The following is a 21,956-nucleotide window of genomic DNA, read 5'->3' on the forward strand; positions in this document are numbered from 1 at the left end:
ATCTAGTGAGCCATGAAAGGGAGAGGATGAACTTCCAACATTTCTCCCCAAATGTTCTCACCGTCACTTTCTCCCGCAGGTGACACAAAATTCAGTCACATCAATTGGCTGGAATATACGAGGTGAGATGGATGAGTGGTTTTGGCAGCGTTTCCTGGGACCCAGGAGATCAACAGAAGGGAGTGCTGGCCAATCTTTGCTGCTTTAAACTGTAACACTGGGTCTTGAATCAAGTATAGAAAGGCAGCTTTTTTCTTCTCCCCTTCAAACATATTCAGAGACAGAGCAAGAACAGGATGCTACAGGGCAAGTTTAGGGAATCAGTGAGGAGAGAAAAGGCTTTTGCCAGGAACTTTACCCCTGCCTGCATGCCTGGTACCAAAATGTGCAGCCTGAAAAGCAGCATAATGCTGCTAAGGGATCATAAATAGAACTCGGCCAACTGATGAACTTGTCTGAAATGCTATTTAACTGAATAGAATGTCAATGAGAATTGTAAAGGACGCCACAGGTTTAAATGTGTTTTCCTAGTAAAACCTTTTTACTTCATTGTAAAGAGCTTTGATGCGGTGATAAATAATATTGTAATTTCCTAGATGTGGGCCTCAGAAACACAAGCAATAAATGCTTTTTTCAAGCTGGTCCCACCGCTACTATATTACTTCAGAACAGCGAATTTGCTGGTCTAAAGCAGCAAACACAAAAAACATAATTAAGATACAAACTGGTAGAAGGAGGAAAGGCTTCCAACCCCAACTGGCTTAAGGAGAACTAAATAAAAAAGAGATGCTTAATAGTAAAGGTGGCTTTCTCAACAGGACTTCCCATGGGAACCAAAATCTGCTCAGGAGGTTTCCCCAACCATTTCAAGCAATTTTGAAGGTTGGGGGTGGCAGAGGAAAGGAGAAGAGTGGAGGAATTATGGTGCATGAGTGGAGCTACAACATGGGATACAACTAGTATCAGGAATTTATGTTTGTCACCAACTGTCTAGTTCTGTCCATGGGTAGCTTTCAGGACTGAAACAACACAGCCCCAGCCAATGGAGTGTATTCTGCCTGTACCTTTTAGTACCTCAACAACACAGTGGAGAAATCTTCTTGCACAACATAATAAAAAAGCTACTATTCCCAATCATCTGATGGATGTACCAGCTTCCATGCTGGTAAACAAACTCTCCAATTCATGGCACCAATGTGCCTGGGGTCCATGGCTGCCATTTTATGCTGCTGACACATCACTGTGCAATTGCTCTTGTGAGATAAAAGAAAGGTAAAGCAGTCTTTCTTTACTGACATTTTTTTTCTTAAATGAAGGATCTGAACCAAAGATGACTTATCCTGGCTACAAACAAGCGTTTTGTACATACGGACATCCAAGGCAGGCAGATAACAAAAGTACTTTTTGCAAGGGCAACCAAATCCAGACAATGAGCTGGAAAGACAAGAACTGAATGTGAGCAAGCACTATCTGTGATGGATGGCAGCTCTAATTTAATTAGTTACTGCATAACTCTGCAAAAAAGCTGTCAAAAGTTTGCTGTGTGATGGTAAACACAACTGGCTACACTTGCAACTCTTGTATCCGCTCTAAAGTCCTTCCTAAAGAACAATTTGCTCCAGGGGTTACTAATAAAGTGGCCTTCCAGGGTACAGCCTTGAGCATTTAATATCTGTTCTTCAGTCTCAGATGCTATGCCATTTATAAAGAGCTTTCTTGTTAAAACAGCACATTTTGATCATTGCACAACCGATGCTTGGGGACAACAAAGAGGTTGCGGTGAACCTGTGCATTAAGATCAATTGTGCTAAATGCATGGATAGCGTGGCCATCTCTCCAATGCCAAGTGAAAAAAATTTTTTTTTTCCTTCTTAAAGTCATGTTGCTTTTCTCGCTCCTTTAATGAGAAAAGGGATTTGACCACTTACCGGAGGTCATACACTTACTTCCCCAGCCCCACACCTTCATGTGTCAATTTCACCTATTCCTCACATACACAATTCAGTGTTACCATACTTTTCTGTCTATAAGACACCCCCTATTTTGGGGGGGCTCAAACTTAAGAAAATGGGAGAGGGCTGCCCAGAATTGTTAAGTTAAGCTTTTTTTGGGGGGGGGGATTCCACTTGCAAATAACAAGCAATGCAAACCAAAATACCAAAGCAGCAGCCAATACAAACCAGCCCTTGCCGCATCCGCTAATAACCCACCCATTTCACAAAGCAGCAGCCAATACAAAGCAGCCCTTGCAGCAGACACCATTCACCCACCCAATCGCTAGATCCTGCTCGCGGATGCAACCAATTGCCCGTCCCCCCTCTGCACTACCCATGTATAAGACGACCCTTCCCTTTTTACTTTATTTTGGAGTAAAAAACCCTCATCTAATACAAGGAAAAGTACAGTATATCAACATTAATCAAATGTACCTCAAAACCCAGGGACACAGAAAGCAAGCCATGGTTAACATCAGTCAGATATTAATACCTAACCATCATAAAGAGATAGAGGAGATGTAGATTCAAGAAGGGAGAGGTCCCCTTAGATAGGGTTGGAAAACCTGTGGCCCTCCAAATATGGTCCCTGGCTATTGATCATGGCAGCTGGGGCTCTTGGGCATCCTTACTCTTAATGGCCAAACTAGCATCCTGACTGCAATGGTCCTGCCGGCACTAACATAGTCACATATGTTACAAAAATATTCCATAAGAAAGAAGCAGGAAAAAAACTAAAAAACTGGAAGAAAGTGAGAAATGTATTTCCAGCTTTGCAAACTAGGCACGCTATTGCCCCAATGACTAAAGTATTATTTAGGGAGAAGAGGAGTTATATACAAAGAGAGGAGAGCATTTCCTGACACAAAGCAAGCAAAGGAAAAGACACGTTAAGTGACTTTAAGGCTCTGGCCAATCCAGAGACAGAAACATTAATTGCAGGGATGACTTCCAGGTATTAGCTGATAATGAATGAAATCACACATGTCTTCATCGTTAAAAGCAGACGGGACCTCTTGACAGTCCTGAAAAAAACATGCAATAGTTGCTCAAAAGGACACAGTCCTTCCTACAAACTATTAATGAACCACTGTTCCAGACAAGTGCCCGGAATTGGAGTATTACTGGAGCAATATTTTATTGACGCTATAAAGCTAAATGGACCTTCTGAAGAACTGAAGTCATCACTGACACTGAGACTCTACCAAACAGTCAGGATGGTTAGCCGCAGTTTAGAAAGGCACATTTTGTCTTGGAGGCTCCCTTGCAAAAACCATTCAGGCTTAGAGATGCCGGGAAGAATATATTTCAGGCATCATTAGCCTCCACTAGTTTTACAGGATGATCCCCAGGCGACTTTGCTAGTATCTGACTCAGTTTAGTAAAATGCAGCTTGCACTGGCAGAATCTTTTAGGGAATGGAGTCTTGGCCCAAGTTATTTTAATGAGGCCCCAATAAAAGCCTGTTTTGCAAAAGGCTTTGGCATGCTTGCTTATGTCATGTTTTCCCACAAACAACTTTGATGTGAAACTCCGTATGTTATGATTAGAAGATGTAGGTTAATCTGCATTAATGTGCAGAGTAGGTGTGCCTTTGTGTGCAGTTAGCTAACACATGTCCTGCTGAACAGCCAAGGGTTTCCAATCTGTGATCCAGAGGTCCCACATTGCGGGAGGAGGAGACTTTGCAATGCTAGAAAAGCTTCCCTGAAAAGACTTGCCTAATATTGCAGGGGAGACCTGGGTACATTCTGAGTGCTCTCAGTGGATGATAATAAGACCCAATACAGTGGACGCTTGGGTTGCGAATGTGATCTGTGCGGGAGGCACGTTCACAACCCGCAGCGTTCGCAACCCACAGCACCGCGCCTGCGCACACGCGGGTCACGATTCAGTGCTTCTGCACATGCACAAAGCATGATTTAGCGCTTCTACGCATATGCAAGCGCCGAAACCCAGAAGTAACCCTTTCCAGTACTTCCGGGTTTGGGACGGTGCGCAACCCGAAAATGCAGAACCTGAAGCGTCTGTAACCCAAGGTATGACTATATAAACTTGAGTTGGTATCTTAGACTTAAGACTATACCCCAATTCCTTTGCAGCATGCAAAAGTTCCTTGGAATAAACTCTGGGTATCCTCAGCAGACATGCTGATATAGAAAGGATAGCCTGGAGCAAAGAAGTTCGAAAACCTTTGTCTTGGACTAAATCCCAACCTTCTGTTTCTCTCTTATAGGCTGCTCTTTTTTTGCTTTTTTTTTCTGGGAGTGAGCCCCACTGAAAACAGGGTGACTTACTCTTGAATGAACGGGAAAAGATTTGCTCTGTTAACAAATTAAGTATTTATGTCAATGACTTCATCGATTCGGCTGCTTTTGAGCTTCTCTCCCTAATCTCTTTGGCTTGAAACCTGCACCAAGTCTCTCGCTCCCTGACGTGGTTATTTTCTTCATCTTGTCTCCAGCAACTGCTCAGACTTTCCACTAGAGAAATTCCCCTTATTGATCATTAGTTTGTCACTTTCACTCTCCGTCTTCCCCTCACACCAACTCTACCTTTTGCTCCTTCTATGACCTGCAGTCTATCATTGCAATGGCTTTCTTTGAAACACTGTTCCTTTTTTAATGGCCGTTTTCAACTATGTATGCTCAACTCTGATTTTTTTTGTCCCACAGTCCCATTCAACTGTTTGCTCCATAATCTCCAGCCCCAGCTTCCCTCTGAACTCACTATCTCTGTTCACACTCTTGAGTTGCTGAGCCCCTTCGGAGGAAGTAAACACATCAGTCAAACTTCATTCCATTTAAAAAGTCCATTATCTCTTCTCCTCTGGCCAAGCACCATCACTACACCTCCTCCTAGGCCAACCCATTCATTCCAATAATCCTCATAGCCTTTTCTCTACCTTTTATACTATACCAAAGCCTATTCCTTCCTCCTCCCCACCCTTGGACCAAGACCTCATCACTCCTCCAATTCAAAAAAATGAAAGCTCTCCATATTTCTCTTGCCTCTGCCACAATTTTTTGAGGTGTCTTAGGGTAAACCTACTGTTGCCAGGCCTCAGACCTGACCCCTTGAATCTTCAACATGGGAATAATTTTGACTTGGTTTGAAGGCACACTAAGCCAAACCATGGTCATGTTGTTGTCATGCCAGGCTTAACTACCCTAGGGCTTGGACTCAGGATTGCCAGTCGTCCAAATCCAGTCTCATGGTTCAGCTCTCTCCAGAATACTCATGAGATGTAAATAAGGTTTGTTCTTCGTTTATGGGTTGCGGTTTGTTTGGGAGAAGCTAAGCTAGGTTCAGAAGAGGTGACCTCAGTGTGGCACAGCAGAAAAACCACTGGGGAGCAGCGCAGCAGCTACAATCTGCTCCCTCAGGGGGGATGGTTGCACTGGCCAGCTCTGGACCCCACCATCTTGATATATTCTCTATTTGGAATTGGATTACAGCAATGGAAGAACAAGAAATGGCTTTTCAATGCAGAAACAGAGGTTCTTAATCAGTTCTCATTTTGGTTTAATTGTTACGTGCAGATAATAGTTAATCAGAAAAGGAGCACTACAGGTCTCCTAAGGAACTGTCAAGCCATTCTTGTGCTGCCATAACTGAGTACTTTCATTAGCAGATTAAAATATGTCCTTTCACTTTTAAGTGTTTTTATTCAAGGTCTCTCAGCGTGCATTTAACTTCTGCAACAGCTCCAACCTCGTTCCCCCCTCAAAATTATGAGCCTACTTTCCATAATTTATTTTCCCCACATAAGTTCATAATATATAAATGACAAATTACCCAGTCAAAATGGATAATTAATTCAAGGTCACGCCAGTGGTTATGCATCTTTCCCCAGTTAACTCGGGCAAAAAAAGAACACAGGGGCCTAGCGCTATGCAGAAGTGTGAGCTTTGAAAACCAACATGTAACCCCTCCATATATCCCCCCCCAACTGTATGGCCACATTTTCTTCTTGCCACGTATGACCAAACGGTGGTGATCCATACGATTATCCCTGTCAGACATGCCAGCCCACAATCCAGCCAAACATTATTTGCGCTCACAATAAGTCGCAGCCTATCTCCGTTCCACTGCCCAAAGGCTACTCACTTCTCCATCCTGGAAATGCTTCTTGAGTTGTTTCAGCATGAGAGTGAGCTTTTTCGATTGCACTCCACTATAAGCCAGAAGCATGCTGCCAAACTGGCGCTCCGTGATCCGGCCATTTACTGGATCGTGCCTTTCAAACTGGAACAGAAAAGGAACAACACCGATTTGTCAGTTTCATGCATCAATAAACCACAACTTTTTGTGTCCTTTCATGATTTAAAAAAAAAATTAATTTTTGCTGTAGCAGTAGCGGAGATAAGTCGACCTTTCACAATAGCACTCTACATTTCTCAATTATCCCTGGAAAGGAATCATTCCCTTCACAATTCCCAGCAGCCATGTTAAAATGCTGATTTCCATTTTATAGCCAGGTTTTCTAATGGGGGGGTCTCCATTAGATCTCGATTAGCCTGGCACATACAAGTAATTGTTTTCTTCTAGTGTCTTGTATTTTTCAGGACGTAAGGCATTATCTTATTAAATACCACCACAATGGTCTTCAAAGATGGTTTGCTTGGATTCTAATGGGTATACATGGTTTTATAATTGGTTTTGGTTTCTAAATGAATCCAATATTTTCATTCATGCTAAAAATGTGAAGAGTATTTTCCCTTCGCCATTAAATACATTATGCATAACAAGCCTGAAAAACATGGCATTCTACACATTGATTTGTACGGGGTAGTCAGACTGCTTTGAACTAGAAGTGCTAGGATAAAGAGATGGCAGTTCCTTCAAGGCATCTTTCTTCAGAAGGAATAAGTCAGAATTTCTGACGAAGACTTGGTCACATTTTTCAGATGTCACAGCCAAACATACTGTGAGCTCCTCCGTATTCCATTCTGAGTATTCAACCAGCACACTGATTCCCTTTTTGACTTCCTGGCCCCTGGCAAGCATAGTTTGCTGTGAGATCTGAAGCAGGTAAACAGTGGGTGTTATTAACCACAATTTCTTTCCAAACCGGAATTTTGGGTGTGTGTTCTTTTTTGTATATTCTGTTGTTGTAAATCACCTTGTGTATAGTAATATAGAAAGGCGGTATACATAGTAAAAGTGAAATGAAATAAAATGTAATGAAGACTCTAAAACCTATTTAAAACTGGCTTCCCAAGTATTGCTAATATAGTATAATATGGTATAGTTTGCCTGATCTGGATTTCCTGTTTGCTGCAGCTCAGGAAGTGGAGAAGGGAACGTGCACATGTTCAATGCTTCCAATATTCAAATATTTTGGCTATGACACCTGAACATGAACCTCAGGATAAATAGAGGCATTTACTTCTAAACACTCTATTGTAGGGACCAAGTGTTTCACATTGATCCAAATAAGTGCAATGATAGGTGCATGTTGTGGGAATGCTGGAGGAAGAATGCAAGGAGGACAAAGCTCCCATCTGTTTAAGCTGTTTTCTACCACATGCATCAGGTGAATGAGCCTCAGGCTCACATGTATTCTCAATCCCAGGCTAATAAATTCATATTTACTTGGAAAGCTCACTGAACACAAATACTTCGACTGAAAGTGGAACACAGAAAGCAGACCTTGGGAAATCCCTAGTACAGATGAACTGGGCACTGTGTGATTTCCAGTCATATGGAGACAGACAGGTATGAATTCCTATTAGGCCAAGACTTGTTTCCCTCCAAGGCTGGGTCAGGGCTAGTGCAAGTGCAAGACATTTTGCTGCCTGAGGCAGAACAGCAAATCCCCCGGTCAGGGTGCATAGTAGAGTACTCATGGCTGCCCAGATTATTTCGGCACTTGAGACAGAAAAGTCCTCAGGTGCCTCTCCATGGGAGCTAAAACAGAACTATCATAAATTAAGTAACTTGTTAAGAAATAATTTGTTGCCCTTTTTATGACATCCTAAATCAACTGCCTCACTCTGTTAAATGGTAGGGAGGCAGAAACAGGGGTGGGTACAGTCTCCTTGTACTGTAATGTCTAGAGTTACCCTAGATATTTTTCTAATCCATTGTCATTAAGGAACAAATATATACAATGAGTGGCTGTGTGGTATGTTAGGGTTGCCATATTTCAAAACGTGAAAATCTGGACACAAAAGTTGTTAAGCTTCCTTTTTTTTGCAAAGTTGTTGTTGTTGCTAACCAAAAAAAGAAGTTTTTGAGCTTTTTTTTTAAAGGAAAATTACCAAAATCTACACTTCTGACATTGGTTGCCATATATCCGGATTTTCCCAGACTTTTCAGCAATTTCTGCCCAGACACTGTTTCTGACGACCAAATCCCAGCTACATCTAGGAAATTCTGGATGTATGGCAACCCTATTGTATGTTGACATTTTCACACAAATTATGAAATAACCTGTTACTATCCAGCACCTTTCCCCAATAACAAGAGCACCTTGCTCAGAGGTTACCTGTTTTCATGTACTTGACACAGAAACTCATTCTGTCTTAGTTTCCAGTGCCACTCATTTTAAAGTGCAGCTCTTGAATGCTATACAGATGAAAGATTAAGAGATACTCGAGGACTGCTTCCTCCCATGCCATCCTGCCTGCTCTCTAAGATTAGGAGAAGAAGCCCTTCTCTGTAACCCACCTAGAGTGAAAATGATGCTTGACAATGGTAACAAGAGATAGGGCCTTCTCAGTGGTTGAAAGGCAAGATATTTCATAGTATTGATGCACAAAGTGCACATGGCACTCTCTCTGGCTGTCCTGCCCCCCTCCCCCCAGCTGGCTGGTAAAGACACTTTTATTCCAGAAGGCTTTTGCATGCTAAGGTTTATCTGTGAAGATTATTACTATCTGTAGTCTCTGCCACTGTTGCTCTGAAATGCATTTTTAATGTGCATTTTCTGTACCCTTGTTCACATACTTTTTTGTTTTCTTAAATCATATTTGTTGTATGCTACACTGAGTGCATGCATGGGTGCTAGAAGGGTGGAATAGAAATTTTTACATAAATATCTTCAAAGCAATCTATTGGGGCCACTCACCCTCCCCAATTTACAATATGAACAAACCTAGTGCATATCCGCTTATTCCCCTTAACATGGAGGCAGCAAAACATCTATCAGAGCTCATAAATTTACACAAAGTAACACAGCCTTTTAAATCATTTTCATAGGTGTATTTAAACACAAACACCAAGCATTGGTTTATTACGTTTACAGCCACATGGGAGCAATTAAATAAAAACTGCTCCCAGAGTTGTTGTTTTTTTTAAAATAACTTTTAAAAAGAGAGAAAAGGACATCCATCACAACTATCTGCAGTCACAATAAGCTGCAAGATAATGTGACCATTAGTACCTGAAGAGCAATAACTGTGTCCTAGACTAGCCTATAAAAGAAGACACAATAACTCTAAGTAAGTCTTAAAGTAAACTATAAAACGAAATAATATAATCCAAAGCATAAAGTTTTCGCCATTGGTATTCACGCAGTCCCTTCAGAAAACTCGCCAATGGAGACACAAGCCACAGAAATATAACAAGCCCAGTGCTAACCTGACAAACTGCTCTTCAAAAAGATCCCTGCCTTCATGCTGTTAAAACCTCTCTGGAATACTGCTGTATCATTTAGACAGAACTGCGTAATAACCCAAACTCACTCAAGCAGATGCCATTTGTCACTCGATCTGACAGCATTTAAGGTTTTCCCAATTTCAGAGGTTCACCAGAAACTCAAAAGCAAGTGCCCGCTGTGCTCATCAAAACAGAAGAAGGCTGCAGTAAGCATGCTACATTTATGGCTTACGTAACCGGCAACCCCAATGCACTCTGTTTTGGCATAAAAATACATCAACTGTTCTCTATACTTGACAGGAGAAAGCCAGAAAATCCCTTGGTGGTCGCCATGGATCAGAATTCTCTGGATGTGTAAAAAGATGGCTCTTTTTTTACCACATGCCTACAGCTTGATAGGGCAGGTTAAGTATTGATGTTTCAAGAGAGAAATCTGGGATTTAAGAGCTCACCTGAGCCTTCTTGTGCTGCTGCATGAAGAAAGGAAATGCTTTGGAGTTACCCCCAAGTGAATAAAGAGGCCTGACTTCTAAAATAAATAAATAAAACAGTATTCGCCAGCACTCCTAACCGAGCTCTGTTGCAGGGGCAAAAGAACCGCCTCAGGCTGTGTCTGCCTGAACTCTCCACTCCTGCCATTCTGCTCCAGAACAGAGAGCTCCTTCAGAAGATGTGTTTATTCAACATCCATCCAGATTTGCTTTCACAAAGCTTACAAAGCACTGCCTATATGGAATGTTGTTCAGATCTGTTTATACTGCAACAAGCCTGCACTCTGATTTGCTAGCAGTGTGTTCACACATCTTCCCGTGTTCATCCCACACTATTCAACGCAGTTCCCCAATCACTTCCCAAGTCTCAAAATGCCTGAATAACACGCCATTAATCCACTTTAAATGTTCAAACTTAAAAGTTTTTTGGGGGTTTAATCCCTTCTGCAAAATACTGAGTCTTAGATTCACACCCTGTGAGGCATGACTCTGGTGTGAAGTGGTCCCTAAGGTTGCAATCTTAAGCTTACTAGGGATGGAGATCTATTGGACTCAGCGGAGGGAATCTACTTCTGAATAAATAGGGTTAGGATCATGGCACAAACAGAGCACTAGAAATTTGCGCCAAGGAGAAGCCATGAAACAAAGAGGAGTAGCACATAATCTGTTTCACACACATAAACATTTTTAAAATACAGATTGAAAGGAGAGCTATTTGAAGTTCAAAATTAATCTAGCGGAACACAATGCTTCAATATGCTGAATGCAAATACTTCATAAAAGCACTTAAATATGTAATAAAAATGGCTAGTTATATAGATTCCCCAAGGAAAGTACTCCTCTGTGAATAATCAAACCCAATTTATTTTCTGAGGTAGTATTTCTTTTTTCAGTTATCTTCTTTCTTTTTAGAAGTGCCCTTGTAGGCAGTTAAAACACACACACACATACTTGCCCTGAGATCAAACTTCCATTGAGACTTTAAAGAATAAAATGCAGAGACCAGGGACAATCTCTTTTCACTAAAAGTCTCCCCACCACTACTGAATAAGAAGCATTAAGGAGTTTTCCAATTTTGCACAAGATAATGGTGATGAGCCAAGGCTACATATAGTAAAACAATATCATAATAAAAAAAAATGATTTTTCAATGTAGCTTTTGTCCTTTTCTCAAATGCTTATCAGCCAATGGGCAAGGACGCTTAAGAAAAGAGGGGGGAAATGACAAGCTGGAACTCAATGTCTCCTCTTTTTATACACTAACATACTTTCTCTTCAACCTTCTGATTAGTGAGGAAACTTTCCCTGAATTAAATCTGAAAGCACACTGAACTGTAAGTCATTGCTTAGACTGGAAGGAGGCAACCCCACAGAATCAACTCATGCAGAGACACAACAGGCAGCTTTCTCCAAAGACAGGACATTCCATTTGAATCACTCCTGGTGAAGAAATGTGTGACCCAACCATACCCAACACAGGGGTGCAACGGAATGGCCCAACCTCAACAGGAGGCTGATTGCAAGGAGGCAAGGTCGGAAGAATGAATCAATTAAGTAGGCATGGCTTGCAAGATATCAAATGGCGGCTCCATTACCTACTGCACACCATGAACCATACTGCTGGAGATGACCTGCTTATACACAAGTACAAACCTGCCTCAAAGTTACTATAGGTCAGAGATTCTGGTTGCCTAAATGTGTTTGTATGTGTGGCTTTTTGCTGTTGCTTTAGTTGAACAACTGGGAATCCCTTGCAGATTTACCGGAATACACTGTTCAACACAACCTTGAAAATATTAGCTCTGAGGTTATGTGATGGTTTATTTTTTATTTAAAAAAACCTGTATTACTTTGTTGTTTGCCACATTAGGATCCCTTGGGAGGGCAGAATAGATATCAAACAACACTGAAAACCATTCACCAATCTGTCTTCTGCCCCCCACCTGCTGAAGAGGTACAGCAAGCTGCCTGGGAGCCAGCAATTATTTAAATTTCTTGCAACATTCTTCCAATGCCAGCACTGAGCTGGGGAACGGCTGAAACAGGCCTGCAAAACCCCGCAAAGACTGTCATCAAACCCAAGAAAAAAGATTTATTATTTGTCCTTTGCTCCTGTCGTCTATCTCCAAGGAACTGAGACTGGCATCCATTTAGGGCCCCGCTTGCAAACACATGTTGCTTAAGAAAACATAAGCTATTTCACTGTAAAGACATGTTCAAAATAATAATCCTGGAAGCTTGCTGGTGTCAGAGGAAGTGGGCCTTGAAGAGGTGGAAAAACAGTACAGGCAAAAACACTGAGGATGATGGATTCGATTTAGATGTACGAGCATCAGCATTTTTGAACATCTCCTGCCTGCTCTAATCATTATAAAACAGCAAAATCAGGGAAAGCTCTCCATAGCTGGGACCAGAACTACCCTATAAAGCAAAATAGTTCTGCCCCAATAGCTCCTGTTTCAATTGAGAACAACAGAATTTCCAGGAGACTGGCTGCAGTGAGAAGATGAAACCCAGCATAGCACTGTGGGAATGACATTTAATTTACTTTATACTCCGTAATGTCAATAAAAAGCAAGGGGGAGAAGTGGGGGTGGGCAAGACACCATCTTGAGCAAAGCAACGCAGCCTGGAAAGGCATTAAGCTGGCAGTTGCAATTCTGGGCTTTGCAGAGTTCAAAAAGCAGATGAAAATTCTGCAGCCAGGCAATGCAAAGCAACAAGATGTCCCAAGGATGCTCATGGCAGGCATTTCAAAGCAATCAGTTTGCCTCTTCTTACGCTGTGCTACGGTGGCAGAAGGGGAAAGCCTCAAAGCGATTGTCTAAGACAGACAGGGGAGGGGGAAATGTTTTCATTATTTCCAGCTGGACAGTGATGCCAGAGAGCAAAGATTAAGAAAGAGTTTCCTGATAAAGCCACCGCTTGCTATTTCACAGGCATTCATGGCTATAGGAAATGATTGCATTGGACATGACAGGAGATGGGAACAATAAATCAATGTTTGTTGCATGAAGACAAAGAGCCGGAAATGCAAAAGGTTGCATCCAACCAACTTTTCCTGTTTGTGCTTCTGCAATGGAACTTCTCCTCCCTCCCCTGGGTGTCCTCTTAATCCTCTGGAGCAGATTTGCTGCTGGGGTGAGGGGAGAAGAGAGGAGAGGGGAATCAGTTGTGCAAGCCCTTGCACACATGGAACATCTTGGTTGGGTGCAACGCAAACAGGTTTGCAGCTTTCCATCTGGGGAAGTGATAATATGAGTGTGATGTGAACCCCTTGAGAGGGACTGTTGTGGCCCTGAACGGAAGAATAACATTACTTAATTAAATATAAAACAAAAGTTCCACCATGCTCCCTATGTGCTATTTTGCACACCTCTCCCACTTCCCCATACTCCAAGAACCTTTCACAGCATAGGCAAATTCATTGCCACCCATCCCTCCCTCCCTCCCTCCCTCTCAAACCAATGTCATTGGCCTGAAGCATGAGATGCCGGGATCCAAAGTGCCTTTGAACAGTGCAGCCACCTGCCCCACCCTGTCCCACTTTCCAATCAGAAAGTTGCAGAAGCATAGGAACTTTCCCTATCTAAACCCAGTCACAACACTGCTCTATCTAACTCGGTGCTGTTTCCTTTGATTGACAGCAACTCAAGTCTTGTGCAAAGGTATGTTCATGCCCTGCTACCCAAGATTCTTTAACGGAACACTGCAGAATGAACAAGGGGTGTTCAGTTCTTGTGTTGAGGGCAAGTTTCCAGGAGAAGTATGCTTGGCCACTGTGGCAAACCGGGTGCTGAACCAATTGGACCCTTGGTCTGATCCAGCAAGGCTCTTAACATGGGACGTTATGCCTACAAAGCATGCAGTTTACCACTAAGCTACAGCTCCTGGGCCAACATTTTCTAACTTGCAAACCTGCTGTGCTCAACTCCTGCTGCTGCCAATTGCATGTGCTTTTGGACAGCTCCCAGTTTTGATTGTATCCGCACGGGAATGGCTTTTGACAGTAGAAGACTGTTTAGATGCTTTCGAAAAGTAAAAGATGTCAGTGCAAAACATTAACAAATCTGCGTAGAGACACAGATTTCTCTTTTTAAAGAAGATAATATTTAAGTTTATTCAATAAACGAGTACAGTGGTACCTCAGGTTACATACGCTGCAGGTTACATACGCTTCAGGTTACAGACTCTGCTAACTCAGAAATAGTATCTCGGGTTAAGAACTTTGCTTCAGGATGAGAACAGAAATCGTGCTCTGGCGGTGCAACGGCAGCAGGAGGCCCCATTAGCTAAAGTGATGCTTCAGGTTAAGAACAGTTTCAGGTTAAGAACGGACCTCCGGAACGAATTACCGGTAAGTACTTAACCCGAGATACCATTGTAATTATTTAAAATTTAATTTTAATTTTAATAACATTTTAATAAAATAAAAATAAAAATAGTTATTTAACATCCATTTTGCTTCAACCATGTGCAATTTACCATACAGAACACAAAGAAGCTAGTGCCATATAGAACATCTACAAGGTGTAAAAACAGAACCATGAGCTGAATGAGAAGCAGTGGGGACAAGATAAGAGAGGTAACTGGTAGCAAAGGTGGTGAAGTTGGGTGGAGATCCAGTGAAGGGTTTGCTCAAAAAGAAAATAAAAAAGTTTTGAAGAGGGCAAGGGAAATAACTTGTCATAAATCCTTGGGCTACCTCCAACATTTCCATCTCTTTTCCTAACTCCTAAAGACCCCTTTAAAAACAATAATGGGCAGTAATAGGGTTAGAAAGTATGTCTCCTGAAGATAGCAAGATCTTCATGGATGCCAGGTGTTTGAGGGATATTTCTGACCTGCTACTGACCTTGCAAATATGCTGCAGTCTGGAACGGAATGATAGAATTAATAGCAGCCTCTGGCAGTTTCCAACACCTTAATGAGCAATTAAAAAGGTTATGTAAAGAAGCACTGCACCTTTAGCTTTCAAGTCATGCATGAAAGTAACTTAGTCTGCAAGAAGTAATCCGGGGCTACCCCCCTTTTTTTTATCTGCAGGCTTCTTCTCCTGCAACCCTGGTTAGAGAAGGAGGGCAAGAAGTTTCTGGGAATGGGAAGTAGCAGTAAGTGAAGATTATAAAGAAAGATGGGACAGAAAACAGAGTACTTCTGAAACTGCAATTCATAAACTTAGCAGCACATATGAGACCATCAGAAACAAGATCTAGAAGTGATTCATGACTTAACCTTACTTTCTATTACTGCTACACAGGAATAAGTGACCAGAAGCCTTATAAGTATTCCTTCAGCTGCCCAATTGGATATAAGAGAAGTTTGTTAAGGGAATTGTGGCTGTGGCAACTGTTGGTTTTGGAGACGGGTTTAAGCTGTGATCATCCAAATTGAACAAATGTATCTCTGCTTATTAAGCCAATATATGAAAGGGTATTTTGCTCAAATACACAGCTCCTTCATTCCTCCTTCAGTGGCACAAGCAATCAAACCAGGAAGGCTCTAATCAACCATAGTTTCCTGTGTTCTCCAAACCAGGAAGAAGACCAGTTTCTGACCAGGCAAGGATACTAAACCAATTTATAACTGTGGATTAATATGCTGCCTTTTTCTGAAGCTGGTAACCATAGTTTTCTGGTTCAGGGAAAACTATGACTTGCCAGCTTAACTGCTTGTGCTACAAAAGGAGTGAAAGGGCTATGTACATGAGCAAAAGACTCTTTCATATATCAACTTAATAAGCATAGAATCAGGCCAATGTATCTTAATTCTTTCTCCCCACTACACATTATTCATTGCCAAAAAATATGCCAATATACACCAAATTGATGGTTTTAAGAAATGCATCTACAGAAGGAAAATGTCACATGGGAACAGACTGCATCTATGTTTCTTAGAATGTATGTGTTTGGTAAAACCAGAGAGGATGCTCAGAACACCTGTCTGCTGTGATCTACTGTGAAATGACCATTGAAAATGGAAATTGGCTACTTAGCTCTACTTGTCTACATAAATTTCTGCTTTGTTAACCTACAGAACAACTGTAAAATGCAACATGGTCATTATTATTTAAATTTGTATCCTTCCTTTCATCCTAAGATCCCAGGGCCGTTCACAACAGAAATATTCACAACTGCCTGGCAGTTCAAGTGATCAATGAAAGTTGTTGGTTCTAAATGAATCCACTTGGACAGCCAGCCTAAACCCACCTTTGGGTTTAGACCTTCCCATTTTGCAGAGCAGAAAGATCTATGATGGCTCAACAAAAAAACAGAAAAGAATCAATGAATCTGCATGCATCATATCATTGCAGGTACATTCCTCCGTTATCTTTTCTTTCAGTTGCAAACACTAAGCTCTTTTGCGAGGATAGAAATTGAATGAATAAAAAAATAAAAATGGCATAATAATAATTTTCTCATCCAAGGTCAGTTTTCTAACATATTCACTGAATTGTTATTCACTGAAACAAAGCCACACACACATTAAATACTGTTTATGTGTATAGTAACTTGAGATTTATTGTGGCTTTCATTGCAACACTTGGGCCATTTCACTATTCTCTCATTTCTCTTGCGATGGGGACACAGTCAAGATTTATACGCTTTAATTATTGATGCATCCGGGCATCTCATGCAACAACAAGTTTAACTTTCCAGGCTCAAAGCTTGCATAGTTCAATTATGATTAGCTCAAACATCAATCCATACTAATTGATAATGACACATAAACAGAGGGCAGCTCCAGTTTCATGCAGCCCAAGACTTCCTAGAATGAAATAAAACATAAATTCACCTGGCAGAGAGAGATAAAGACTTTGGTCAACAGGTGTGCCTGTATTTATATCTACGGGGAGAATGCAAACAAACCAATGCAGCTTTAAAGCCAATCTAAATCACTTAGAGGAGACCGAATTAGTTGACACAAACACTTTTAAATGGACTGGGCTTAGTTAGCAATCTGCTTGCCTGCAGTGAGGACCGACACATCCTATGTAACCAAATGACATTCTGACATACTGACCTAAAGTTCGAGGAATGCTAAGTTTCAGTTTCCTGGTCTGCATCTTGGTTATCAGAAAGTTGCATTAGCTAGATTGTTGTTATGCTTTACTCAGACTTTATACCATGTTTGAGATTTGGAAAACCTGTACCTTCTCTTAAAAAAACTTCCCTCAAACCCATCCCTTCTTGACTTGCTTGGTTGGGTTTACAATTTTAAAAGCCTTGTGCCCAAAATATGGATGGGGGGCTCTTAAAATGAAGAGAAAGATACATTGAGGGTGACTGGATTATCCATATTTCTTACACAGGCCGTTACTCACACATTCTCCTCCTCGTCCCCAGTTGTGGCCTCTTTGAGAGACTCCTGACACCATTCCAGCCACAATTGGGGTTTTTTTAAATTTCTCCACGAGAAGCAAAACCTGAACACAGGGCTCCAATGAAAACCCACTAAGGACAGTATAATTACTGCATCAAACAATTTGGATAACTTCTGGTAGCATACAGATACAATGTATGGCAATATAATCTTTACACATCATCTAGAGCTGAGCTAGTATATACTTGATTACATTTCTCGAAGAAGCAGGATTAATTTCAGACAATTATGAGCTAAGTTGTTCATAAAAACACATTCTAATTAACAAATGTAGTACTAAATCACAACGATCATATATAGCTCGAAATCTGATTAGCATATGCTTCTTTGGCTCTGTGAGACTTATGTGAATATTGATTTAGACATAAACCAGACACCACAGATAATATAGATTTCTGTAAAAATCTGCTCAGCCACGTTCAACTTGACACATCCCTTTCTGCATAACACCGAGCAAAAGAAATCCATGCAGCTTTTGAGCTCACAAGCAAAAAAAGAACTATTGCCAGACATCACTGAGATTGGGGGTCAGATGGGGCAACTAAAAAAACCCCAAGACAAACCAGAACAAGACCTCATTAATGCAAATACAATATTCATATCTTATGATGCAAGTCCACCCTACTTTGTCCGAATTCATCCCATGCCACCCCCACCCCCCAAATCTACTACTCAAACTATAGGCATTTCCAACACTTGGCCCATAACAGAATGGGTGGAGGGAAAAAGAGGAAATATATGAAAGATATGCAAAAGCTAACTTGGTCAGGTATTTAAAAATGAAACAGATAGCGGGGAATGCTAGGAATGCACCTGTCACTGATGTCACGAACGCTAGCCAATAGGTGCTGACTGGCTAGATCCAATCCCCCACCCAACTCTGCTCTACAGCCTGTTTAGAAGGTGCTGTCCAGAAAGAGACTTTGAGTACAACATAATACAACATATTGTTGTAATACATGCAAAATAAGCACATGCAACAAATTGCCCCATTCCATCTAAGCACTTATGTCACTATGTCATAATACAGAGAAGGAGGTGGGCTTATTAATCCATTAAACTGATGGCTGTAACGAAAGTAAGCTCTGTGTATGTGGGGAGTGGGAGAGTTATTGTTCACAGATTGTGTTTCAAGTTGAAGCCAAAGCTCAGAGCTAGTCTGACCAATGCAAAGCTTTGGCCATGGGACATGTGCAGTAATAATAATGTCTGTGCATGTGCACAATATCCCTCCTTAGTGAATAAATCAGTCAGCTACACACATTGTTTTTAAATTTATATCCCGCCCATCAGGCTGGGTTTCCCCAGCCACCCTGGGTCGCTTACAACATATATAAAAGAGCAACAAAACATCAAACATAAAAAAACAAAATATCCTATACTAGCAACAAATAAACCAATAGAAATCAATAATAACTAAAATGACAACAACAATAATAAACAGTTTAGAGTTATACCCAAATTAAAATAGCTGCCAACTCCAACTAAACATTTAACCAACACCAACCTGACAAAAACAAAATAGAGGAACCAAAATGAGAACCATTTAAAACATTTTAGCCAGTTGCTGCAAACCAAGAGTTGTTCCAGCAATGTCCCAGTGGCCTCCCAGGAGCCTCTTTTAGCTGTTCAGGGTGAGTCTGGGCTCCATCCCCTAAGCCAGGTGGAAATGGGCCTTGCAGCAGGGAGCGGTCTTCCTTCCAGCACTCATGGCAAGAGCAATGTCCCACAGGTGGGACTGAGGTTTCCTGATTATAGGGCATGAGTAAACAGGGCTGGTGCCAGTAGCTTACCTAGTGGTAACCACAGTTTCAGAGTCTTGAAGCCACCATTTTTGTTTCTCCACATAGCCCCTGACGTAGCATCACTCTAGGGAATTATGGGAAATGTAAATGGCAACTCCAGGATTCTGTCACTTTTTGAAAAGGGGGCACCATTGATGTGCTCTGCTGGGGTACTGGGGACATTGCAGCTGCCTGAAGACGACGTGTGTTGACACTGGCCAGCAACTAAAGAACTATAGCTTCTTTTCCAAAGCAGTATAGTAAGTGAACAGAATTATGTGTGCGGATCAGACACTAACCTCAAGCTTCAGAATGTCATGCTGAAGTTTGCGCTGGAAGTCCAAGAAGTGAGAGATGGTCAGTTTCCCCTTCAAATCAGCCCCAAAGAAGTAGGTGGTCAATGCAGAGTTGAAGCCCGTCTTCAAGGTGTTCCCTGTAGTTGAGCGGTCTCTATGACGCATGCCCATGCTAGTTTGGGAGCGAATGATGCTCTGAACCTAAGGGGTTTCCAAAGTTAAACACACAGCTATAACAAGGCAGGCTGCATCACATATCCCTAAAACCTAGGTCCTCCACAGATACACACCTTTGAACTGAATACAACAATATGTATTCATTATTAAACACATGGTAGGTTTCAAACCCAGAAGTTTTCAGAAGTATGGAGTATCCCCCATTATGTTTCCGAGCACAATTCAAAGTGTTGGTGCTGACCTTTAAAGCCCTAAACGGCCTCGGCCCAGTATACCTGAAAGGGCGTCTCCACCCCCATCGTTCTGCCCGGACACTAAGGTCCAGTGCTGCAGGCCTTCTGGAGGTTCCCTCGCTGCAAGAAGCCAAATTATAGGGAACCAGGCAGAGGGCCTTCTCGCTAGTGGCACCTGCCCTGTGGAACGCCCTCCCACCAGATATCAACAAGAACAACTACCAGACTTTTAGAAGACATCTGAAGGCAGCCCTGTTTGGGGAAGCTTTTAATGTTTAACAGACAACTGTATTTAAATATTTTGTTGGAAGCCACCCAGAGTGGCTGGGGAAACCCAGCCAGATGGGCGGGGTATAAATAATAAATCATCATCATCATCATCATCAACAACAACAACAATTTGAAAGCATTGTTATTTTCCCTGTGAGTGAGATGGGGGACATACTTTTTACTATGCCTTCATTAAAATTTGGAAGGGTTAGTAAGGGCCAGATGGCCACCCGCTGCTCCAATGCTGGAGGGCTGAAAATTTATCCCAGGAACCCCACCTGTCCAGAGTTAAAGATGACAAAGTAAAAATAGCTCAACACTCAAAGCTGTCCGCTGTGTGACCTGAGCAGATTTCAGAAGGACAAAAAAAGGACGGAAATGCACAAGATCACACCAGTGTGCAATATGCCTTCATGAGGAAGGGCCATGGAGAACCTAAAACCTTGTTAAAACACACACACACAAAATGAAGCATGTCCCTTTGGCTCAGAGCAGTGGTTAACACATAGTGGGCTCAAGGACTATTCAAGGCATATAGAAAACCTGGACAGGCAAACTGGAGTTTGAAAAGGAAGGGTTCCTTTCTCCCATATCAAGTGTGTGCAGCTTCCTTAAGAGCTCTCTTATAAGGAAATCAGAGCATATAGGGATATAAAATCACACACGGAAGCAATGGCTAAGAGAGTGCATAGAATTCTACGACTGTCAGCAACACACAGGCAGGGAAATGATCAAGCAAATGCTTAAAATTATTCTTCTCCTCGGATTGCAGATTTCAAAACAGATAATAGGTCCAAGCAGACATTAATTGCCAGTTCACTGTCAATCATCAGATTACTGTCAGACAACCAAAAAGCTAGAGTCAAATCCTGGCATCTGGAAAACTGTAGACTCTTTTGACACCAGCAGCAATAATGTTCAGTCCTCAGGATTAGGAAATGCAGCCTGACAAAAGCAAGCCTCTATGCCTTCACATATGCAGTGACTGGTTATTCGGCATTTCAGATGTAGAGAAAAGGGGGATAAGCAGGTGGGCTGAAAAGCAACCAAAGTAATCAACACAAAGACATAGCAGAGATAAGGCAGCAGAGTTCTGGTAGCATTCCTGGCCAGGTTTATTAAGGGATTCAATGGTGAATTATTTTTGTGATGTGTTGCACTCTTTATTCTGTGACACACAAATGCTACCTACCCTGTAGCAAACAGGAAAGGCTACAACTCTAAGATAGAAACATATCTGCTGCTGCACTGACTGCTGTCTCGGTGCACCAGGGAGAAGACAACTTTCCATACCGATCAGAGGTCCATCAATTTTTAAATGCTCAAATGCCATAGAGATCATAGGTAGCTGCAGTGTGCCACATTTTCCCCGTGAGGCAGGAGAGATGATGCACCTCTGAAGGGCATATTGTTACAGCTAATGTCACTAAATCATCTGAGTAGGAGGACTGGGATAATGTGCAGAAGATGGGGCCAATAAAAGCACAGGCCTGCCTCCTGGTTTTCAGACACAAGCTGCCTTATTTGCATTTTTCATCTCTTTTTTAAAAAAATCACCTCTAGAAGGGACAGGTGAACTTCTCCCCACTCAAGGGCAGAAATTAAGAGTGAATTAAACACACGCACACATACACACCATACTGACATCATCAACAAGATGAGCCCCATCTACTACTGTACAGCTGTGAAACAGCTGTGATTTGAGAATGGAGGAAGTCTTGTT

At 41.8% G+C, this 21,956-nt stretch overlaps 1 protein-coding gene across 1 annotated transcript in view; it reads right to left on the reverse strand.

Annotated features, from left to right (window-relative positions):
• Positions 1-21,956, reverse strand: part of MICU1 (mitochondrial calcium uptake 1) — a 123,250-nt gene that overhangs the window by 24,168 nt on the left and 77,126 nt on the right. The window contains exons 8-9 of the mRNA XM_081863583.1: positions 19,557-19,754; positions 6,105-6,242 (exon numbers count right to left, since the gene is read on the reverse strand). Coding sequence (XP_081719709.1) covers positions 6,105-6,242; positions 19,557-19,754 — 336 coding nt within the window. The remainder of the gene's footprint in view (positions 1-6,104; positions 6,243-19,556; positions 19,755-21,956) is intronic.

This window comes from Podarcis erhardii (assembly GCF_964252035.2).
Source record: "Podarcis erhardii genome assembly, chromosome: 5".
NCBI lineage: Eukaryota > Metazoa > Chordata > Lepidosauria > Squamata > Lacertidae > Podarcis > Podarcis erhardii.